Genomic DNA, 25462 nt, shown 5'->3' with positions numbered 1-25462 from the left:
AAAGATCAGCTTGTTCAAGATGTAGGTAATGAAAGCAAGACTTTATGAAGCGTTGACCCATGAACATAAATTTGCTTATTTAAATTAAAAAAAAAAAAAAAGGTTGCACATAGCCTGAGAGGGCTCGAAGTTGTATCAGCCGAACACCTGGAGTTCATTAACTCTTACTAATCCACATTTTTATAAAGTGGGCAGCCACTGTTTTATGAGGACCTTTGGGCAGAACTTTTAAAGTTTATGACTTTTCTGGAAAAGAAAAATACAAAATACAAGAAAAAATTATTTTTAAATTAGTAAAAGTAAAAAAAAAATGTGAAAAACCTTGTATTGTTTATATAATAATATAGTAAACAATTCAATAGCTCTTATACACATTTAATGAAAAAAAAAAAAAAATGTTTCGATGAAAATTGTATTGGAGTCTATAGACAACGGCCGGTAATCATTGACATGATTGTTATTTCGACAACCGTAGCAAACAACGGCGGTTGTTCAATACATTGTAGAATGGCCATTGTGTAAATTGATAAAAGGTTTTTTTTATCACAGGTACACTTTAAAATACAGTTTGAGCCCTGCGTTACGGCACTGCAAGAATCAAGGACATGATATCATGATTAGATAGGCTGAATCCCCAAATTCCGGGCGGTCCCCGGGCTGCCTCCTCCTTCCCCACAGACCGGGAAGGCATCGGGAATGAAATGCAGAAAGTTTGACAAGGTTCGAGTTCCATAGAACCTAAGATTTTCCGCTGTTCGATCATCTCATGACCCGATCATTGAACCCATCGAGCCCCCAGGGGTTTGCCTATGTTACCTGAGGAACTTTATAGTCGAATCAACTTCCTCAGGAGAAGTGGGTTGAATCAGGGTATCTCTCTGGTCAGCTGTCAGTCTTGGGTGCGGTGGCATAGTTATTGGGGTGCAAAGGGTGCAGCCCATGAGCCTGAAGGGACCCATAAAGTCTCTTCTTTCCATATAAAGAGGTCAGTACTAGTAATGAAGCATTATAGATTAGGGTCCCTGCGACAGACTTTGCACTGGGGCCCATCGTCTTTATGCTAAGCCCCTGCCAGAACAAGATACTTTTAGAAAAATCCAATACCCTATGCCACATGGTAAGGTTGGAGGTCATATAGATCTGCTTAAATATCCTAAACGTTGAGCAAATCTAGGTAATCTAGGCATGTGTATTATCTAGGGAATCTATAAGATGGATTTTGATGGTCATTTTCTAGGGTTTAGTAAGGAAAGCTAATGGTCCCCATACACCTTCAATAACATCTCTTCATCCGCCTGTCCTCTCCACACACAGGAACATTTGGCACAGCCGAGCATTCCTATATTCTCTATGGGGAAGGGAGGGGCAAACCGCAGCCAAAGAACTCTCACTGCGGCTTGTCTCACCCCAAACAAAGGGGGTCAGCCATGATTTTCCATTATATCTCACCCTATCTCCACTGACATCATCTGTGGTTGTTCAAGAGAGCCCCATATACTTTAGATCGATGGCTGAATCCACTATGAGCTGCAGGTTTGGCCATCTAAAGTCTACGGTGTATGGGGACAATAAGAGACAACCGGGTCTATGCCCTAGTGGAAGAATTTTTTCTTTTTAAGCTTCTTTGTAAAGCAATGTATAGAGACCCCAGAGGGCACTCGCATATGGAGCTCCTCTAAGCTTCAGGTTTCTATAAGCCTGTGTGAGCGTGTGTAAGAGTGGTTTATGGAGGATAACAATTTCTTTTCCTTTTGTGTGATGTAAAACATTATATGACCCTTGAGGACCGACTTCATCAGGGCCCAGAACAAAGCAATATCATCCAGGTGATCAATGGTAATAAAAAAAGGTTTACCATGGAACCATTGGGTGGCGGTGACCATTGGTGTAACCTCATGGCCTCCATCTATTTTAGGCATTTTACTGCTTGACGTGACAGCTATGAGGGACAATAAAATAGGACATTGTCCCCATAATACAGATTTATTACCTACTTTGTTTATTAGTTTTTATTGGGTCGAAGCATTCGGTGGATGTATAAATGATATCTTCACCATTGATAGATGACAGGATCCATGTAGTCTTAGAGTAGAGTAGAATTTAAAGGAAATGTGTCACTTAAATTTTCTTTTACTTAGTGGCAGATACTTAAAGTTGTTTTTTTTATTCTAATCTATTTCTATTTTCTGACTTAAATTTTTTTATATATTTACTTTTTGTACATTATTAGGGGCTGCCATATTGCCTGGGCTGTTCTTAACAGCATTTAGTGACATGCTTTACAGCAAGACTCATGGACATAGACGACAATAGACAGATTCTGTCCCCTTGAGGCACGACAGAAAGTCTCAGCTCAGTTTTAGCCCCAGTGGTAAGAATGAAACCTGTAAGCACTCAGGATTATTTTATAATGTAGATAGAAAAATTGAAAGTTAGGGAAAAAAGTCACCAAAAACTCTAAACTATAAAACATTATTTAAAAAATAAGTAATTTTCTGATATGACATTCCCTTAAAGATGGCTTCTCGATATAAAAAGCATCTTATAAATGTGAACACAAGAAACCAGACAGGCTCTCCGATTCATGAGGCGAAACTAGAATTTGATCCAAAATTGTGGCCAATGTTTTAAGTGGGATCTCCTACTATTTTCCCATAAATCCCTGGTAAAACATGGCCACGTACCACAAGAGAGCAAACACAGGCTAGCAAGGACTTTCTGCCCTAATTTTAGGTGTTCATTTACACTGGATTTACAGTGGTTGGGCCACACACCACATTAATATTATAGCATATTATAAGTGCGGCTTTTTCTACTTTCAACATTCTTTAAAGGTGTTTTCCAGGGCTACAATATTAAATAGGAGTTGGTCTAAATCCATGTAACCCCATCAGTCTGCAGCAGTCCTGTGAGCATCATGTTCTCTTGACTGTCTGCCAGGCACAGCGCCAGTTTTTCCATAGTGGCTATGTCTGGTATTGCAGCTCAGTCCCATTCAGCAGATCAGCGCACTGGACTCCAAATGATCTGCTATCAAAGTGTATGCCATCAATGTATGATCAAAGAAAGTCCCTTTAAGTCATCTTACAGTTTGCTGTCCAGACCATAGAACAGATCTATAGACTACATGGTTTATGGTAGCATCAAATCGCATGTTATAGTTTGACAAGGGCATTAAGGTTAAGACAGGAAACGTTAGGAAAACAACATTTAATATCTTCTTCCTGTGGCAAGTCTTTCATAGTTTTACAGAATCTGTACATATCCACTGCTGTGCTTCAGTGATTTGGGTTTGTCATAGGGACAAAGACAAAAGGTACAAACCAACCTCTACCCACCCTTTAAATTAGTATACAAGTTAATAAAAAAATATTTATAAAGTTGTATAACATTATCATTATTTTTTTTAATGTCTGTGTCAGAAACTGCAGGTCTGCTCAAGCCCTGGTTCTGGTAGTTACATATAGCTAAGACTATATATACAGCCCATGCTCCAAGATAGCCAAGATTAGTATAGGTTTGCTAAGCGAGCACTGATCTAGCAGATCGGCACCCACTTACAGTACATTGTCAGGCTGTGTAATGCGGCCAAATGCTTAAAATAGACATAAGGATAGGCTCATTATCAATATTGCTTGCAGCAGAGCTAGCAATATGCAACTGCTGTAACCAGGGCTTCAGCAGCCCTGTAGTTCTCGACACAGCACTTGGTGGCAGAAGAGGCACTGTGTTGTGTCTTCTACTGTACACATAACTACAGTACAGGTTCACTTAGAAGTTGTCCACTTTAGACACTACAACCCTACCACAGGTGAACTCAGTTATTGCACAGTACCTATTTACATCAATGGCTTGTTTGTGTAATGAAGGACAGGACAGGTCCTCCAGAGAGGGAGACACTCTTTGTAACCACTCTCCAAGGTGATGAAGATCCTAAACAACATATGTCCTGTCTATTAAATTAGAAGAGTGTGTATAGTGTATTTTCTAAACTAGACAACCCTCTTATTACTTTATAACGCAAATGACAATGAGTAAAGTACTTGGTTACAATACTCCTATTCAGGACAAGGTTCCATAACTCGACAAATAACGAATCTCTTTACAATGACTAGAAACCCAGCTAATCCATCACTAACCTAGCCCAAGTATAGGGAACATTGCTTAATGTACTCTACGAGAAGCCTCACTCGCACCATTATGTAATATTTTGGCACATTGAACGTAGTTTACAAAGCACTTTAAGTTTCTTTTGCCTTTTTTACTTGAAACTGAATGAATTGCTTTCGAGATAAGGAAAATAGACAGCAACTCCAACACTCGGTTACGTATGCACTTAACTTCCCTTCGAGACTGACTTATTTATTTTCTTGAATTCCTTCCAGTTCTACGGATGCGCATCAAAGAGGTGAAGATTGAGAACGGGGACCTGAAGCTCATAGCGGCCCAGAAGAAGAAGAAGGTACTAAAAGCTGGAAAACTCAAGAGGAAGGAGTTTCGCAAACTGGTCCTGTACATTAAGAACGCGGTGGAATGCCAATGTCCTCAGCTGGACAACTTGAGCGGTAGCTTCCTGATCATGGGCCGGAAGGTGGAGAATAAACTATTGCTCACCGCCATCTACAAGTGGGACAAGAAAAGCAAAGACATGAAGTACGCGGTGAACTTCATGTTCTCCTATCCGTGTTCCGAGACCCTTTCTCATGGTGCACACATAGGATCCTTCCGCTAAGGTTGATACCTGGAGAACTTTCCGTGATGCCTTCACCTAGCCTTACCAAATGGACTTCATATTTTAGCAATAGCAGTAACATAGCATACTCAGCTTCAAGTAAAAAAATAAAGAGTTATTAGGGTAGTCGTACTGAGTGATATGGCTGAGAGGGTGAAGAATGGGATCATTGCAAGACAGACATGGTAAATAGGGAAAGAATGGACTGTTAAGGTAGATCTTTGATTGGAAACGCAATGCACATGGTTAAGGAAAATACCTGGAACAATTTGAGTAAGTCTAACCTTGTCACAGTGGTTTAGCTCAGCAGCAGTATATCATTCCCTTAGGCAAAACGCATTAAGACTTAGGTCGACAAATGCAAAAATATTGTATTTACGGGAAAGCATTGGAGCTGTGGCTGGCCGAAAGTTCTTTAATAAATTATAAACTGGCGTCAGAGTCTTATGCCAGGAAATTCACTATATTCGCAACCATCATTATATCTCACTGCCTCCAATTTCCATCAATAGTTTCAACCTTGGTGCGTTAGAGCTCTACCATGGTACCAGGTATAGCATTTGCTGTGATGCCCAGCATTTAAGGCGGTCCACCTCTATGCAGAGCTGTGAGGGTGGGAGAATAATGAGAGGAAATAGGGTAACTGCCCAAGGTCTTCATCAAGTAGGGGCCTCCATGCAGTTGACTCCAGTCTCTCCCAGATATTCCCAGCTGTAAAGGGAGAAGTATATAACTACAATATTAAGGTTTTCCATTTTAACTCAATGATACACTGTGTATGTTTATTGTTATAGGAACAGGTAAGGAAGCAGCTACGACATACCTCCAGCTACACACCTCTTGGTTGAAGACTTGGTCTAGGCTACTGTAATATGTTTTGCGAATTTTCCTATGGGACCTTGTGGATCATTGTTACACTATTGCCTTGGGATGGGCTGTTGGGTTAGAAGAAGGAGCAAAAAATTAAACTCGGACCCCAACCGCGATTCCAAGACAAAAGAGTCCAATGTTAGTTCTTACCCCATTCCCATATCTCCTAAAGTACAAGATTATACAGTATGCCAATATCACAGAAACACATCCCTGACGTGATTTAGGCAGCATTCACATGATCCGTGCGGCGATGCCCACTGCGATCCACGGCGCAATGACCTGGGAAGGATTGCGACGTGGATCACCCAATAGAAGTGCAACCCCCCTGCCGCCCAGCAGCAGAGATGACAGGAGCGCAGAAGACAACTACTCGCCTACTTCCCCCGTGCCGGCCGGCTCACATATTCACTGGCACAGGACGAGTAGGCGAGTAGTTGTCCTCTGCACATTTGTCATCTCTGCTGCTGGGAGGCGGAAGGATCTGTGCCGAGATCCGTACTAGATAGTAGGAAGAGCCTGGCACTCACCAAGTAAATTATGCTTCTTTATTGTAGTGCAGAAAACATATAGTACAGGAAGGACGTGTTTCGGCCAAGCATGGCCTTCATCAGCTTTAAGGGTGTACACCCTTATACCCTGTACACCCTTAAGCTGATAGCTGATGAAGGCCATGCTTGGCCGAAACGCATCCTTTCTGTACCATATGTTTGCTGCACTACAATAAAGAAGCATAATTTACTTGGTGAGTGCCGGGCTTCCTACTATCTGAACATTTCTCACCTCGAGCACCACCGCCATGGAAGTGCCGTCTTCTACATATTTCTACAGAGATCCGTACTAGGACATGTCCTATTTTTTCGCTGTGCAGATAAAGGTGGGGGTTGCGGCACAGATCACGTGAATGGCTGGCTGCATTCATTTGAATGGTTCCTAAATTTGTCTGTGGTTATGCATTCGCGGCCACAGACAATTTTATGGGACATGTGAATGCAGCCTTACTGTTGGACTGTTGGTCAACCCCTGTTATGTGTCTAACAAAAGATTTAGGGACTTCTTTTATGATAAATAGATTAGAGATGAGCGCAACTCAAGCCTCCATGCTTTCCAGGACTCCCTAGGGTTGCATCCAACTTCCTCAGCCACCATCAATAAAATGCCAAATGAATGGACTCCCGCATGCTCCAGTTGCGCTCATCTCTAAAGTAGACCTTTAAAAAGGGTTATCCAGTATTAGAAAAACACATGGCAGCTCTTCCAGAAGCATCACAACACCTAAAGTTTCCATGTGGTTTTGAAGCCCAGTACTATTGAAGTGGATGGAATTGAAATATCATACACAAACTGAAGACAGGGGTGGCGCTGTTTATGAAAGAAAGCAGACATGTTTTTTTTTTCTAATCCAGGATACCTCCTTTAACTAATCTGATCATAGGACATTACAACATATAATAACGGAAGCATTTTTCTACTCGCCCTGCATACAGTTGGTCTATATGAGCAAAATATACCTACAACACACACCTACTACATCATACTATAATATACACTATACCTACAAGAGGCAAACACATCCTCCAACTCTTGTGGTTTTTGTTTTGAAAAAAGTGAAAAGGAAATACAGATATAGCAAACAATGATGTTAGGCTTTTACGATGTTGGACGACTGGGTCACTTACAGGAATTACTATACCTTTGCTACAAATCCAGATATTAAAAGGGAATCTGCTGACACTATTGTATAGTTGTTAGGAGATACGCGGTACCTATTATATATCTGTGTGCAGTGACATAGCTAACATAGAGGCAGTCATCGCCACTGCTTCCAGGGCCTGTGCACTTAGGGGGCCACAGGCCCTTGGCTCTTTAGCTGTGAGCGTTTGCGATGAATGTTCACAGTTAAATGCTGTAGCATCTGACTGACAGAGCAAAAAGCCATATTGTGGACCCCACCTTCACCCCATACACATATACTCACCTGGCCTGGTTCAGTCCTCTGGTCTTCATTCTCCCAGTTCCCTGAGATGTCACTTGTGAGCTGGGAGAATGAAGCAACGTCAGGGGACTGCGCCAGGCTTGGTGAGTATATGTGTAAGTGTGTGTGTGGGGGGGGGGGGGCATACAGGATTTATGGGGCTCCGTATAGTTTTTGGCTATGGGGCTCCATGAATCCTAGCTATGCCCTGTCTATCTATATTTCTATTGACGAGCTCCTGAAGTGCCAAAGGCTCTAATGCCTCCTCTTATTGTTCTGCAATCAAACAAGGACGGGAGGGAGCGTTGCAGTCCTCAGTACTTCAAGGGCTTGTAATGCTTTTTTGGCTCTTTGAATCAGAAAATAAAAGCATTTTTCTATGTCCTAGGATAGATGGAAGGTACCATGTGTCTCCTTCCCTAACAACTATCTAAAAGTGTCAGTGAATTGCAAAAGGTCCACAATTCATCGGTCCAATTCTGCTACATATTAAAATTGCAAAGTTGTATATAAACATTTTCCATGGATTTTACCATCATTGTCAGGATCTGCTATGCCAATGGTGCCTGACAATGTCATTACTTTGGTTGTGTTGAATTTTACCCTTGCGTGATGCCCTCTACATGAGTTACCAGGTACTATAGATCAAGCTTGGTAAACTCATGGGTGGATGGGGGTAAAATGCTGGGGGAAATGATTGTAGGGAAGATATCTTCTGCTTCACGGTAAAGGAACAGATAAGGTATTATTTTATTACTATATATTTACTGATAGTATCCAACAAAGAAGCAAGAAGACAAAGCACAATCATTTGTCAGGATATGCCGATTGTGGTGTGTTTCCAAGTTCATAGCATGATAATATAGCATTTCAAATCCCAATTGCTTTTGGCCCTTTTTATCCCCTGTTGTTTCTTTTGTCCTTTGGTCCATAGAGACAATGGGGGAGATTTATGAAACCTGCATCCTGGATGTACGTCAGGGAGAAGTCACAGATTTTTGTTTTCTCCCTGGTGTACGTGACCCTTAGGGGGTTTGGGGCACGTCCCTTTTAGTAAATCCATTTGGGCTAAACAGGGCAGTGCTTCTTTATTTAAGACTGGCATATGACAATCTTGATAAATCTCCCCCATTATATTCAATGACTATGGCAGGTAATTGCTGGCCGCATTGGTAATGTCTGAGGGTGCCATGACCCTTTGCACTTTTAACTCCATTTATATTAATGTCAATGTGAAGTCAACCTTACCTGAAACCCCTTTCTTCCAAATCATTATAGCGGCATGGCAAATCTTAAAGAGAACTTACCTCCTTGGCTCCTGCTGCACCGTCATTATCTCACAGATGAATCCAGCTGTTCAGACGCTTTTGGTGTTGTGACATTGCAGTCCCCCCAGCCAATCAGCAGCTGCAGCGGTGTCCCACCTCAGTCGCCTGCAACATCACAACCCCAGAACCTGGAAGAAGCCAAACAGTGGGATGGATCGGTAAGATACTGGCAGCACCATGGGAGCCAGGGAGGTAAGTGCGCCTCATTATTTTTAAAAAACCTATCCCTGGACATATATTAGAAAAGGCTCCGGCCCGGAGCAACTCTTTAGGCAGTTTTCTAAACAGTCTTCATTTATAGTTTTCTACCATTTTTTCCCCTTAAATTGGAAGTCTGGTGTCAGTCATTTTTTTTTTCAAAAGAGCTGGGTTCAGGGCAGGGGTCCGCTATCACTCGCTACGGTTCCCAGTCCCCCAGAAGCTTCCTGTTCTAGGATCTTAGACCCAGGTCGTGACATCACATGTCAGCCCCTCAAAACCAGTCAGGCGGGACCCTGCTATGGCTGCTGACTGGCTGAGCAGGGCTGACACGTCACTACCCCGGTCCCCGCTCAGACCAGGAAGCGGCCGAGTGACTGGGAACCAGAGCAGATGACAGCAGACCTCAGCGGTATTTGCATGTTGTTATGTTCAGCCACCTCCTCCCCGACACTTTTGAAAAAAATGTCTGACACCAGACTTCTCCTTTAAAGACTCAATCTAGCAAAATTTCCTCCTGAATAAGAAAAAGATTAATCAGTTTGAATCTGACTGTTCTATATTCCACCTCTCCCTTCTCTCACTGTTAGAGATAACAGCAGGATGGCAAAGGGAGATGAACACAACAAATCAGAATGTGAAGAGTTGGGAGTAAATACATGAAGGACAGCTCACACAGGCTGTAGATAGGGAGGAAAGCAGATAGAAGGCAGTTTGCAGATTAGAGTAAGGTGTAAAGAAAGCAAAGCACCCACAGTAAACTCTACACTCCTGTACTCTTAGACCTCACTCAAACTCAAACATAGTGCAACTATTTAACCACTAACCTTAATTTTTCCATGTCCATAATCTCTAACATATACTGTACATTGGATTATGACATTACTATTCACCTCAGTTATCTACTTACTTCCAACTCTCTTCCTTGTGACTCTAATATGACGGTTAGGCCTTGGTATAGAACAGCGTTCCTTCAACCTGTGGCCCTCTAGCTGTTGCAAACCTACCACTCCCATCATGCCATGACAGCCGCAGAGCCACAGCTTGGGGAACAACGATAAAGAATATAGTAGTAAGAGATTGTATTTCCACAATGTGATTGGTTTGTGATGAATGTAATTATTTAAAAGGGTAATATATCCATTATTGTAAAGCATTTGTTTTGTAAGGCTTCCATCGATCGTATCCCCAGTGCTCAGAAATGTACTATAAGTGAACCTGTAGGAAATACCAATGTGTTGATGGCATACATAGAAGAGAAAGGGGCCCCATGACAATGAACTGACTTGGCTGTCTACCCTCCAAACAGTGCCAGGATTTTCCACCCAAGAGCAAAGTGGAATTTTGGGCCAATTCCCTATCCCCTTGTTTGCTTACAATGCACAGATTCTGGCAATCCAGTAGCAAATTATTTGGGATTCCCCAAGGCTGGGCCACCTATCCCCACCATCTACTCCTATGTATGTTGTTGTCTAATGTATGTATGTATGTCTAATGCCGATCTTTCTTTCAAATTATTAGTCCATTATTTTTTGGAAAATTATATCCCACCAGTGCTATTCATATGTGTAAATGTGTTATATTCAGATTTTATTACAAATATCATTATGTATCTTAGTACATGAACACGTTAAATATGGGGTGGACGCTACTCCATACTGAACATCAGCTGTAACCCCGAGTTCCGTGCATGTTCACCGCCACATTGGTACTACTTATGTAAAGTCTGCATTGTACTTCACAACTGACTCTGTCCCTTACAAAAAAAAATTTAATCATGTAATATTGTGTGTCTTTATCAAGTTTTAAAGTAAATTATTTCATTTGCTAAAACATCACGTGGTCTGTCTATGCTTACTATGCTCATGACCTGCCCCCGTGACTGGCGTCATCACTTCTGACCTGCATTAATCTGTTGACATCACCATCGCCCTGTCATGAATATTTGAAAGCTGAGCTGTGATTGGTGACAAAGTACAATCTTACCGTAAGGTATAGGGCAGGGATATTCATAGGGCCGTTGGGAAGATACAGTAATATGCTAATGTGTGGTTGTGACAGACAGGTGATGTCACAGTGTGGTGTGCCACCAGGTGATGTTAGCACTGGTGTTCGTATCAGCTCAGCCAGAGGTGGTGGTTGTTGTGACACCAGTGCTAGTTCAGCACACAGGATGTTGATACCTGTTTGTTGTATGCCTGGCTATATGGCTTCTGTCCCCGACAGGGGTCCTGGCATAAGCCAGGCCCTGGCTTACCTTCTGCAGGGACTGTTGTCTCTTGTGTCCTTCCTCTCTGAGAATCTGGATAAGACAGACTCTACTTCCTGCACCAGTAAAACTCCTCCTATAGGGGCCCTTTGTGTGCCTGCCTGTGAGTGGTGGGGATGAGTGTACGCAGGAGAAAGAAGAAAGATGACTTACTTTAGCTGTGCAATACATATAAGGATACAAACACTGGCACCTAGTGGGGAAACTTAATACACTTCATTCACCACTTAACCTGAGAGGAAAATCTTTCTGACAGGTGCACAGGAGAAGAGAAAAACACCAGGAGATGATGATGTCACCAACAGTAAGCTCTAGGTAAGTGATTGCACACTGTAATCCCTTCAGTTGTTCACTGCCTCTTCAGTCACAGTGTTCAGCTCCTTTTGTTTTTGACAATGGTCGGTTCTCCATTACTGCGCTGCTATCTCCATCTGACAGCCGGTAAGACCAGGGCCTTAGGGTCTCCAAAGAGTCCTGGACACTATGTATAGCAGCTGCTTTATATTTCTGCTCTGCTTTCTTTGTTGTGGTCCTCTACAGGCAAGGCCATTTCCAAAGGGGCAGATACATGATTACAATAAGGTTTACTATGCGGATGATCCTGTGGCCGCCATAACACAAAGCTTCAGCCTGGATTTACCATCAGAGCCATAAGAAGTTTCAGATGCCTACAATCCCCTCCTTGAGATAGAGGTGGCGGCCTATCAGGAAGCACATGGGTGCTCATTGTGCTGGGTTTGCTGCTGATCTGCGTATGTTCCTGAATGCGCTTCATCAGACATATGTGTGATAGGCATGCAGACAAAATACCCATGGACAAAATTATAAGGCTATATTCCAGGCCAAAAGGATGCTGGTTGACCTCAAGGAGATCAACCAAAACACCGCAGAGACACCATTACGTGTCTTAACAGCAGTGTTTTGTAGGACATTGCCACCTGGGAAATCAAATATGCAAAAAACACCATAGAGACACCATCACGTGTCTCGACGTCAGTGAGCTAGCCAGCCCTTCCTCCAGGAAGGAACAACCAAGCCAAGGAATGTCTCCAGTCAAGAAAACCACCCAATCAAGGTATCCATCCACAGACAGCTGTTTCGGGGTATTTGCCCCTCATCAGTGTGCAGTAGGATTCTGGCTAATGGGAGCAATGCCTAGTAAGTGCATGCAAAAGGATGCTGGTTGACCTCAGGGAGATCAACCAAAACACCGCAGAGACACCATCACGTGTCTCGACGTCAGTGTATTCTAGTACATTGCCCCCTGGGAAATCAAATATGCAAAAAACACAGCAGAGACACCATCACGTGTCTTGGCGTCAGAGAGCTAGCTAGACCTTCCTCCGAGAAAGAAAAACCAAGCCAAGGAATGTCTCCAGTCAAGGAAACCACCCAAGCAAGGTATCCATCCACAGACAGCTGTTTCGGAGTATTTGCCCCTCATCAGTGTGGAGTAGGATTCTCGGCTCCATTCTCTTTAAAAAACCTGAGCTGCAATACAACACATAAACTGTAGACAGCTGTGGTGCTGTTTCTGGAAGAAAGTGGGAATGCTTTTTTAATTCTAGACATCCCCTTTAAGACAGATGAATGGTAATAAAACAATTGTGTAATATAATGGTTCAGGTAGCTATGTGTTGGCACCCCAGTGACAGCTTATCCTGTAAAAAGGCTATCAGTCTTTTTTTTTTTCTTGGAAAACCTTTTTGAATTTTAAAATACTGGCTGTCAGCCACTGTCACTAGGGGAGCTAAGAAGAGTTTGTTCTATACATAGCTCCTAAGCTCCCTAAGAGTACAGACAGCTAGTACTGTAAATTTTAACTTGATGGCATTCCTATTGTTTAACAAGAACTGAAGCATAACACTATAAAGATAAGTATAAGGGTGGACATTCACTTAACCCCTTAAGGACAGAGCCTGAAATGGCCTTAATGACAGAGACAAATTTTATGAATATGACCAGTGTCACTTTAGTCATTAATAACTTCGGGATGCTTTTACCTATCCGGCTGATTCTGAGATTGTTTTCTCGTGACATATTGTACTTTACATTTCTGGTAAATTGGAGTCGATACTCATAACAAATCTTTATGAAAAAAACCCAAATAATGTGAAAAAATGTGAAAAAATGCATTTTTCCAACTTTGAAACTTTTTTGCGTATACAGAAAGTGGTTATACCACATAAATTATATATTAAATAGCATTAGCAACATGTCTACTTTATGTTGGCGGCATTTATTAAACTATCTTTCATTTTTTTTAGACGATAGGAAGCTTAAAACATTAGCAGCAAATTTCCAAATTTTCAGTAAAATTTCAAAATCAGATATTTTTAGGGACCTGTTCAGGTTTAAAGTGTATTTGAGGGGCCTGTATGTTAGAAAGCCCCACAAAGCACCCCATTTCAGAAACTGCACCCCCCAAACTCTGCAAAAGCATATCCAGAAAGTGTTTTAACCCTTTAGGGGAGTCACAGAAATAAAAGCTAAGTGTGTAAGGAATTTGAAAATTTTAATTTTCTGTGCAGAGATTTTATTGTAATCCAATATTTTTCATAATTATAAACCTATTACCAGAGAAATGCACCCCAATAATTATTGCCCCGTTTCTGCAGTTTATAGAAATACCCCATATGTGGCCCTATTGCGCTATTTGACGCAACCACAAGCCTCAGATATAAGGGAGCGCCTAGTGAATTTCAACGCCTCCGTTATATTTGGTCATTTTTGACTGTACCACTTCAGGTTGGCAGAGGCTCTGGGGTGCCAAAACCTAAAAAACACCCCTAAAGTGACACCATTTAGAAAACTACACCCCTCAAGGAATGTAACAAGGGGTGCGGTGAGCATCTGGACCCCACAGGTGCTTCACAGATTTTCCGAACAATATGGCGTGAAAAAAGAAAAATTTATTTTTTACACTAAAACGTTGTTCTAGCCTTCAATTTTTCATTTTCTTAAAGGGATAAGAGGCAAAAAAAGACAAAAAATGTGTAGCGCAGTTTCTCCCGAGTACAGAAATACCCCACATGTGGCGATAGAGTGCCAAGGGGGCGCAGGACGAGCCTCCAAAGGGAAGGAGCGCCAATTGGCTTTTGGAAGCTGAATTTCACTGAAAAGGATTTCAAGGGCCATGTCGCATTTACAGAGCCCTCTTGCTGCCAAGACACTGGAAACCCCCCACAAGTGATTCCATTCTGGAAACTACACCCCTCAAGGAATCTAACAAGGGGTGCAGTGAGCATATGGACCCCACTGGTGACGGGCACAAATGTGGAACAATGTGACGTGAAAGGGAAAAATTTCATTTTTTCACTTTCATGGCACAAATGTGCCCGTCATCAAGGGGTCCATATCCTCACTGCACGCCTTGTTAGATTCCTTGAGGGGTGTAGTTTCCAGAATGGGGTCACTTGTGGGGGGTTTCCAGTGTTTTGGCAGCACGAGGGCTCTGTAAATGCGACATGGCGTTCATCATCCATTCTAGCCAAATCCAACCTCCAAAATCCAAATGGCACTCCTTCCCTTCGGAGGCTTGCCCTGCGCCCACATGGCGCTTTATGTCCACATGTGGGGTATTTACGGACTCGGGGGAAATTGCTCTACACATATTGTGTGTTTTTTTCTCTTTTAACCCCTTGTGAAAATGATAAATTCAAGGCTAAACCAACATTATAGTGTAAAAAATGTAATATTTCATTTTCACGCCACATTGTTCCACATTTGTGCCCGTCACCAGTGGGGTCCATATGCTCACTACACCCCTTGTTACATTCCTTGAGGGGTGTAGTTTCCATAATGGGGTCACTTGTGGGGGGTTTCAACTGTCTTGGCAACACAGGGGCCTTTTGAATGCAACATGGCCCCTCGAAATCCATTCCATCCAAATCCAGCCTTCAAAAACCAAATGGCGCTCCTTCCCTTTGGAGGCTTACCCTGCACCCGCATGGCGCTTTATGTCCACATGTGGGGTATTTCCGTTCTCAGGGGAAATTGCTCTACACATTAAATGTTTTTTTTTATCTTTTAACCCCTTGTGAAAATGAAAAAACATGACAAGATTAATGATTTAGAGTAAAAATTTTACAAAAATTACACTAAATGTTGGTCTAGCCTTGATTTTTTTCCATTTCCACAAGGGGTTAAAAAAGAAAATGAACACAAAACGTGTAGGGTAGTGTCCCCTGAGTACGAAAATACCCCACATGTGGGCATAATGTGCCATATGGGCACAGGGCAAGTCACCAAAGGGACAGAGCGCCATTTAGAGGCTGGAATGGAGGATGGAGGCCATGTCGCAATTACAAAGCTCCTGTGCTGCCAGGACAGTAGAAACCCCCGACAAGTGACCCCATTCTGGAAACTACACCCCATAAGGAATCTAACAAGGGGTGCAGTGAGCATATGGACCCCACTGGTGACGGGCACTTACGTAGAACATGTGCCGAGAAAATAAAAAATACAATTTTTTTCATTTTCACGTCCCAAATGTGGCCGTCACCAGGGGGCCATATCCCCGCTGCCCCCCTTGTTAGATTCCTTATGGGGTGTAGTTTCCAGAATGGGGTCACTTGTGGGGGGTTTCTACTGTCCTGGCCGCACAGAGGCTTTGTAATTGCATCATGGCATCCTCTAATGGGAATGGCGGCCATACCTATTTAGCTGGGGAAAAGGGACAATTCTAATTTATTTGGGGGTATTAGGCCAATTATTAGTTTATAAGGTTGGAAATGACAGGTGTCCATCAAATTCAACCTGTGTTGATCCAGAGGAAGGCAAAAAAAAACCCTCGTAAGGCAGACGACAGTAGCCTCATCACAGGGGAAAAATTCCTTCCCGACTCCATAATGGCGATTAGAATAATCCCTGGATCAACGTGACCCCTGAAATAGGAATAAGGGACAGAATTTAGATAATGTAGAACCCCAGTGACGTGTGGTGCGCCTTGAAGCGATCCAGTATGCAGAGGCCGGGGTGATCAGGACAGGTGTCACACGGGAAAATGGTGTCCCTCCTGATCCCCCTGTTACGCCACACTCTCCACTTCTTCTGGGGTCTCCCTTTCTCCAGTGTGGGGGACGTCACCTGGAAAATGTTGCCCTGGTGCGATACGGGGTCCTTCATATCCAGAAGTGCTGGGTCCGCTCCATGGCTGCTAAATATTAGGGCTCTATTACTACTTCTGATATGTTCGGATCGTGCCGCAAGCTACAGTAGCTCGGGCAGCGAGGGACCGGAAGAGGGGGTGCTGGTATAAAAGTTATCCCCGTACAGGTGGTGACCTTTATCCAGCAGTGGGAAGATCAGTTCCCGGACGATGTCCCCACTAACTCCGAGGATGGGGGGGGAGGGGGCATCTGGGGGCTGCATTCGGGTGTCCCTTCCTACATACACTCTAAGGGTACGTGCACACTGCGGAATCGCAACAGATAACCCTTCGTGCATTCCGCAGCTGGCACCCACCGGCGGACTGATGCAGGCGCACGTCTCCACACGTGTCATAGACTCCATTCTATGCACGGGCGGATTCCGCTCTCCGTCCAATGTGTTCATTCTTTGGATGGACGACGGATTCCGCCCGTGCATAGAATGGAGTCTATGACACGGGTGGAGACATGCGCCCGCATCAGTCCGCCGGTGGGTGCCAGCTGCGGAATGCACAAAGGGTTATCCTTCGCCATTCCGCAGTGTGCACGTACCCTGGATCTGTAAGTGTACCCAGAGGTACGCTCACACAGTTTGTAGAATTTCACACCATACCGTCATCTCTTATTGGGACGGTTCTGGCGGAAAAGACGTGTCTGGGGGGCAGCGTACGCTATGCTACCCCCAGACACGTCACTGGATGATGAGGATGAATGGAGGAAAGAAGGATCCCCCCATTCATCCTCACTGGCTGTTTCGGTGTCGGAGGTAATAATAACGTATCCCTCTGACGCCGAAAACACCCTGGGGGCCGTCTTTATACGGGGATTGGTATATGGGGTATATAGTGGTGTAGTGTCAAACTTTATTCAATGTAGTGTGGTGTAATGTAGTGTTTTTTACGTGTTTTTTCACAGTAAGTATAAAAAAAAAACCTACGCCAACAAAGGAGTTGCTGCTAAATGCCGCACTTATGTTCGGCACTTATAAGCAGACCGTGGCAGTAGGATATAGAAAAAAAACACCCTACGCCAAAAAGGAGGAGTTGCTGATTAGCAGCGCACTTTCGTGCGATGCTGATCAACACTTAGCGGCGATAGGGTGCGGAAAATAGAAAAAAAAAAATTTGAAAAAAAAAAAAAAAAAAAATTCTACATTCTGAATATCCCTGTAGCTGCTGATAAGTGTATTACACATATCAGCCGCTAGGGGGCAGCAGAGCGCAAAATACGGAAAGAGCCGACGCTGGAGCCGAAAATAGCCGAGAGAAGCCGAACGTGACGTCACGGAAGAAGCCGAAGACCCGAACGAAGACGAGAACGCCGCGAACCCGGAAGACGCCGATCAGGAGCCCGGGACAGGTGAGTAATGTACAAATACCTGCTCTGGACCCCTCGGCTACCTAGCTGAGGGGTCCAGGGCAGGTATTTACTATTTTGTGGGACTCTGATCGCCGTGCCACCGGCCCGATCGCCGTGAACGGCCGGCCGGCCGTTCACGGCGATCGGGCCGGTGGCACGGCGATCACCATTACTTTTTACAGTAATGGCGGTCGGTGCCGTCCTCGGACAGCACCGACCGCCATTTTTTTCCGGGTCATCGGGTCGCCGATGACCCGGAAAGGTTCCGATCGCCGCTATTGGCTGATCTGAATTGATCAGCCTATAGCAGCGATCGTAAGCACGGGGGGTGTTAACCACCCCCCGTGCCGTGAAGCTAAGATGGCCTGCTATGATTTATAGCAGGCCATCTTCCCCGACCGCTGTGTGTGAACACGCAGCGATCGGGGAAACATCGGGCGTAAATTTACGCCCTGATGCGCCAAGTACCAGGGCGCGAGGGCGTAAGTTTACGCCCGATGTCGTTAAGGGGTTAACCTATCTATCTGTAAGACAATACACTTACAGTAGTTATATATACATGGTGAGACATTCAAAATCCGAGAGAGAGATGTTAGCAGATAAATAGATATGAGATAATAGACAGATAGATAGATAGATAGATAGATAGGAGATAGATAGATAGATAGATAGATAGATAGATAGATAGATAGATAGATAGATAGATAGATAATAGATAGGAGATAGATAGATAGATAGATAATAAATAGATAGATAGATAGATAGATAGATAGATAGATAGATAGATAGATAGATAGATAGATAGATAGATAGAGATAGATACATACATACAGGGGCGTAGCTAGGATTCATGGGGCCCCATAGCAAAAAACTGTATGGGGCCCTCCTCCCCTACACACTAGATATATATACACACACATATGTACATTGTTCTGTCCATCCACTGTATGAAACTATAACAGCGTATTAGGAGCCTCATGGTTATATACATAGGTGCAGGAGCAGACTAACTTTTGCTTAACCCTTTATTTACTGCAGTGTGTAAGTGACCCAGTGTTCGTTTACATGCTGCAACACAAAAAAGGGTTAATACAGAAGACAATTAGCTCTCTCCTTCACTACTCCTGCACTGATAACCCCCTGACCTCTGCAGGAGCTCAGAGAACAGAGGTCAGAGTAGTGAGGCACAGAGTTAATTGTCTTTAGCAAATTAACCCTTTTTTGTGTTGCAGCATGTAAGAGAACACTGGGTCACTTACACACTGCAGTACATAAGTGGTTAAGCAAAAGGACACAGGAGGCTCTTATCTTCCCTGTGCATCCCTTGGCCCCCTCCCTCCACAGGCCCCATAGCAACCATCTTTCCTGCCTCTATGGTAGCTATGCCACTGGATGGATAGATAGATAGATAGATAGATAGATAGATAGATAGATAGATAGATAGATAGATAGATAGATAGGAGATAGATAGATAGATAGATAGATAGATAGGAGATAGATAGATAGATAGATAGATAGGAGATAGATAGATAGATAGATAGATAGATAGATAGATAGATAGATAGATAGATAGATAGGAGATAGATAGATAGATAGGAGATAGATAGATAGATAGATAGATAGATAGATAGGAAATAGATAGATTGATAGGAGATAGATAGATTGATAGATAGATAGATAGGAGATAGATAGATAGATAGATAGATAGATAGATAGATAGATAGATAGTAGATAGCTAGATAGATAGATAGATAGATAGATAGATAGATAGATTGATAGGAGATAGATAGATAGATAGATAGATAGATAGATAGATAGACACATCTCAGTGGTCATGCTCATATCACATATCACCATCATTAGTTACATCAGAGATCACTTACCACAAGTCTTTTATGTCCTAGAAGATGAAAATAATTCCAAGTTCACCCGATCCATTGGTCGCAGTTAAATGTTCCCTGCTAGGACTTGAATATTAGATCATGTAAAAGGATAAGATGTGTCACACACTCACATGATAAATATAGACCGATGTGTTAATGTGCCAAGCAGCTAAAAATACCATGCATGAGGTCTCCAGGAACAAAAAAAAAAAAATAGTGTACTGCATTTGTGATACCTGCATATTCACAGTTGACATATAGAATTTTGTAGATAGGAAACACCTTACTGCTTGTACTGATCCACAGATGATGTCTGTATTATAGTCCAGGGCTGCATTTATAATTTTGTGGGTTATATATCTAATTTTCAGTTGTACTGAGCTGGTGGGTGTAGACTAGCTGCTATAATGTCACTAAACACTACACACAAAGGAGAGGAGATCCTGCGGTCCTATGTCTCTGTAGCACATACTAAGAAGCAGCAGCAGCATGGAAGACTTTATAAAGCAGTACTGAGCAGTGTAAGCTGTGAATAAAGCACTGTGGTGAGATCTATTACTCACTGTGAGCTCCTGTAATCACTATGTGCTCATGTCATACCAGTTACTCCCTCTACCTCTACTCCCTTCTCTTCTTCATAGACTTGTAGGAGCAGCATGTAACTGACCCCTCAGCAAGCTGCCAGTCTGTCTTGCTCCTCAGGACAAATATGAGCATTTTTTTAAAAGTGAATGATGAGCCTGATATGTAGACAATGAAGCATATTTCATATTTGATATGATACATTACAAGTCTGTTTCAACAACAGCAACTTTTTTTTATTCCCAGAAATTCATTACTGGAATCAATGGCTGCTTAGAGTGTCACCCAGATATTTATTTTCTTGGTCTATTACTGATATATGGGAATCTTTGAAGTCTTAGGCCATGTTCACATTATGTATAACACCGGCCGTTCTGTGAACCAGCCGGATCACAGAACGGCCAGTGTTACAGAAGATCATTCCAGCCGGTACTGCAGCACCGTCCGGGATGATCTTCACTACTAATGGGCGCATCCAAATTCCCCAATGGATCGTGCAGCCGGAGCCACATGCTCCATTGTGTGAATTGACAGGTCAGTTTTTTGCGTGGCCGCTAGTGATCCCGGCTGGAGTGTATACTATGTGTATACTGTTCAAGCCACTGTCCGGGGGTGGGGGTTGGTTGCTGTCAGTACTATAGCTAGTACTATAGAGGCAGACCACACTGCTGCATGGACCTGGTAGCAGTTGCGTGGTCTGCCTCCATGGTCTTTGTCTACCAAAGCAGCCCATCAGAGTCCACCAATGTAGTTAAGGATAGCTAATATGGTTACTCCTTTCCTGAGATTGAGTTGCTGCTTGGCCCATTGCCATATCAACTCAAGATATGCCATATGACAAACTCAGCTCAGCTACATGTGTATAAGATCCAGCTCATAATTGGAAAAGTCAGATGTTACTTCATAATTGTAAAGTTAAACCTCGGCTATATTTAGGAACAACAAGTAGCTCTGTGGTCGGCAGCTTCTTAGTTTTGGGTAGAGAAGTCACTTGTATTAATTTCTGGTGAATGTAGATTGAGTTCTTCATTCTGTTCTTCTATGGTCGGCTTTGGAGACTCTACAAGAGGCAGGCTGGGTGGAAAACACCAGTGTAAGCTGCGGTAGACCACAGACATGTTTTCTGCTGCCTCTTAAGCTCTGAAACATTGAAAACATTGTGTACTTTTCCTGTACACAAGGCCGAGAACGAGTCCAAACCACAAGTTCTTAGTGCTGAATTCTCCAGACAGATATTTCCAGTGATGAAGTCTCTGGTTACAGCGGCCTGAGAGATACCGAGAGATGAGCAAATGAAGAAGATATGCGATAGCAGACAACCTGCCCGTGTCTGTCTGTGTGCCCAGGAGGAAGAAGCTCCAAGACAGGAAGATATTAGAAGAATCGCTCAAAAGACACAAAGAAAGCACAAAGAGCAAAGAAAATCCATGAAATCCAAGAAATTTCAAGGAATATGCACAATGTAGAATAATAAAAAGACCAACTGCAACATCATTAGTAGTAGTAGTGATAAATATTGCTGATCTTATACAGTATTATTAATCATTTTTATTAAAAATAATAATAACTAGAGGTGAGCAAAGCAGACAGAAATTTGTTTCATGAGCTTCACAAATTTGGGGTCAAATTTTCTAATGTTTGCGAATCGAATCTTAAGGAATTTTAATAAAACAGCCAAAACTATAATAGATACTAGAGACAATACTGGGACTATTACAGAAGGGCAAATATGTTGACGCATGTTCCTGTAAAAGTGTCAAAAAACTGGAAAATCACAATATAAATAAAATGTCAATCAGCCAATCAGTCATCTAATCTAATGAAACCCAACTTGTATAACATAGTAGCAGTGGGGTGCGACCACTGATTATGTAATTTCCTTAACAAATTAGTGGGAAATGACAGCGCGATTCTCATCGAATTTTGACTTGCCGGATTCAATTCACTCATCTCTAATAATAACAACAAAAAATAAATAAATAAAATAAATAATAATAATAATAATAATAATAATAATAATATAATTGAAGTAGATTAAAATATTTAGAATAAACTAAAATTATTTTTCTAGAATTAAACAAATACAGTTAGGAAAAAGTATGTGCCCCCCTTCAGTATTTTTCCTTGTGTTTCGTATACGTAAGACAAGGGAAATCTGAGTTAACATTTTTTGTTTTATTATATTTACATTAGTATACATTCATTTTGTTCCGCTTGGATGTCCTAGAAGAATAAAATATCATGGAATATCATGGAACAGGTGGATTCCATGAAATCCTGTGACATCACATTCTTTTATGACATCACAATGATGTACAGGAATAAAAGGACGACAGTTGCAGCTGAAGAGGCTAAAGCTGGAGAAAGAAGAGGCTGAAGCAAGAAGCGTATTTTTAAGGCCGGTTTGACACAAGCATATTCTACACATCTCGCTCAGGATACATGTATATGCTAGGAATGTTCATTAATATTAATAGTCTGGTATAGAGATTATTTGTATAATAGCATAGTATAGAAATCCTGAGTATAATGGTTAAAGAGATTGTAAGTAATATGGTATAATATAGGAATTAGTATAATGGTATGGTAAAGAGATCATGGGTATAATAGTCTGTATAAAGATTATGGGGGACATTTATTAAGACCGGCCTACTCGTAGGCTGGTCCTAAATTGGTCCCGGCCCCCGCTATGAGGTGCAGGGGGCACAGAAATCTACACCTACTCCTGGGCAGCTTTAGATTTCTGCCATGATTCACCTCTGTTATCGGTAAATTTGGCGTGGAAGGAGGCCCTAGCTGGACCCCCACCCCCTTGTCTGCCCATTGGGTGAGCTGGGATTACGGCTGGTGCAAACCATGGAGAAGATAAGAATCTGTGCCTTCTCCATGGGGGACGCTAGGGGAGCAAGCTTCATAAATGTCCCCCTATAAGTATATTGGTATGGTACAGTATTGGTACAGATTATAAATATAATGTTTTACTTTAGAGATTAGAATTTTAATGCTATGTATGTAGATTATAGTATAGACATAATAAATATAATATAATAGTTTAAATATAAAAAAAAAATGGCAGAGGTCAGGATCAAGGTCAAAACCAGGAAATAACACAAGGATCAAAAGACCGGACAGGGTATGACCCACAATGAGCATGACAGGAGGACCCCCCTAATAGGCCACCAGTTTCTTTAGCAACCCCAACGCTTTTGCACACTGGATGTGGCTGTGGTTGATTCCAGGTGCAGGGACAGCAGAGAAGGACATTGTCCATGCAGCGGGACATGACCATTATGGAGGACACAGTGCTGTGACCAGGAAGAGAGAGAAAAGAGAGGCCCCCACCTCCAGTAGCGGATTATAACAGGTCCGTTTTGGGCGGTAGCCCGGAGGCCCTGAGCTCCTAGGGGGCCCATGACCACCCAAAAAGACTGATACTTTTAGTGGTGAAATGTCTCCTGGCTATAGTTCTGCCATGATTTGCAAAAAAAATCATGGCTTTTCTACAGTAATTTTGCACAATTCAGGGCATCATGACATTATCTATCCTGTACTATGAACACCATGCTAGTGTTACCATAGTTACAGTGGGTTGGGGGGGCCCAGGCCTGGTGAACAGCCCAAGGCCTATGGTAAATCCGCCGCTGGCCACCTGTTGGAGGGATTGATGGGGTTCTCAGCACTAGCACTAGGCTCCCTCTAGGATATTCTTTCCTTAGAAATCCTGGTCCATTTCCCATAATGCTCGGCTCCTTATCTATTGTACAATAGCTCTATAAGCTGTCGCACCTTCCTCGGGACATGTACCATCAATTATACAAGGAGAGGATTTACAGCACGACCCCTGCTCTCCTGGTAGACTCATACCACACAACTTTAATTCTCGTGAAAGAAATTAAATAGTTTTCACTTATAAACACGAGCACAGAACATTCCTGACACGACGCAATCCTGGGCCGATAAAGAGCTGTTTGTGCTGGAGTATGGCCGTCGCCGTGCCAGTATATTTCCCTAATAATCATATTCTACTTTACACCAGTGTGATAAATCTCCCCCTATGTATCTTGCTGCAGCTGTTGCTGCTATTCCTTTACATGCCAGTAGGGTGTGTGCCCTGGCCCCTTAGGAAACAAAGAGAGAACATGCTCATCCTAAAAGAGTCTCCAGTATATCCCAGCTCTGCAACACCTATAAGAAGCGGCTCCCTGCTCCCCTTGCTTGAGCAATAAGGTTTCTGGTGTTCCTAGTAAAGGTGGTGGCCTATCATATGATTCTGCTACAGTGTTTGACCTCTGTCTACCTTCTATCTCTGTTTGTCCCTTTGTACTGTATTGCCTCTCCACTGTGTGGTCTGACCAGTTGGGAGATTGTGATCCCGCTGTATAGAGCTCTAGTGACATCACATTTGGAATATGGCGTCCAGTTCTGGAGACCTCACCTAAATTGATAAAATAAAACTGGTCCAAAGACGGCTACAAAAATGATGGAGGGTGTCATGCATAAAGCTTGAAATATAAATCAGGAAATACTTAAAGGGTTACTCCACAGATTCTATTTTAATAAACTGGTGTCAGAAAGTCATATAGATTTGTAAATTACAAAAAAAATTCAAGTCTTACAGTACTTATCAGCTGCTGTATGTCCTGCAGGAAGTGGTGTATTCTTTCCAGTCTGAAACAGTGCTCTCTGCTGCCACCTCTGTCCGTGTCAGGAACTGTCCAGAGCAGGAGAGGTTTTCTATGGGGATTTGTTGCAGCTCTGGACAGTTCCTGACACGGACAGAGGTGGCAGCAGAGAGCATTGTGTCAGACTGGAAAGAATACCACTTTCTGCAGGACATACAGCAGCTGATAAGTACTGAAATACAAGGGATTTTTTAAATAGGAGAAAATGACAAATATGTATTACCTTCTGACAATTTGTTTTCTCCTGAGTACCCCTTTAATCATTTTAATCTGTATAATTTGAAGGAAAGAATGGAAAGGGGGGGACATGATCGAAACCTTAAAATACAGATGAAGCCAAGGTTAACACGATTCCTGATGCAACAGTTGTGTCAGAAAGCTACAGTATGTTAAGTCATTTAGAATGTTGAGTCAAAGGAGAAGTCCGGCAAAAA

At 42.7% G+C, this 25462-nt stretch overlaps 2 protein-coding genes across 2 annotated transcripts in view; one reads left to right on the top strand and one right to left on the bottom strand.

Annotated features, from left to right (window-relative positions):
• Positions 1–6018, top strand: part of SFRP5 (secreted frizzled related protein 5) — an 86078-nt gene extending 80060 nt beyond the window's left edge. The window contains exon 3 of the mRNA XM_069979987.1: positions 4386–6018. Within this exon, the coding sequence (XP_069836088.1) occupies positions 4386–4732 (347 nt within the window). The 3' untranslated portion in view covers positions 4733–6018. The remainder of the gene's footprint in view (positions 1–4385) is intronic.
• The window catches only part of GOLGA7B (golgin A7 family member B), a 199543-nt gene extending 179694 nt beyond the window's left edge, over positions 1–19849 (bottom strand). Inside the window, exon 1 of the mRNA XM_069979988.1 lies at positions 19765–19849. The gene's annotated coding sequence lies outside the window, so the exon portion shown is untranslated. The remainder of the gene's footprint in view (positions 1–19764) is intronic.
• Between the last annotated feature and the right edge of the window lie 5613 nt (positions 19850–25462).

Source organism: Dendropsophus ebraccatus, chromosome 8 (genome assembly GCF_027789765.1).
Source record: "Dendropsophus ebraccatus isolate aDenEbr1 chromosome 8, aDenEbr1.pat, whole genome shotgun sequence".
In the NCBI taxonomy this organism is placed as follows: Eukaryota; Metazoa; Chordata; class Amphibia; order Anura; family Hylidae; genus Dendropsophus; species Dendropsophus ebraccatus.
This window is presented reverse-complemented; position numbering and strand designations above follow the sequence as displayed.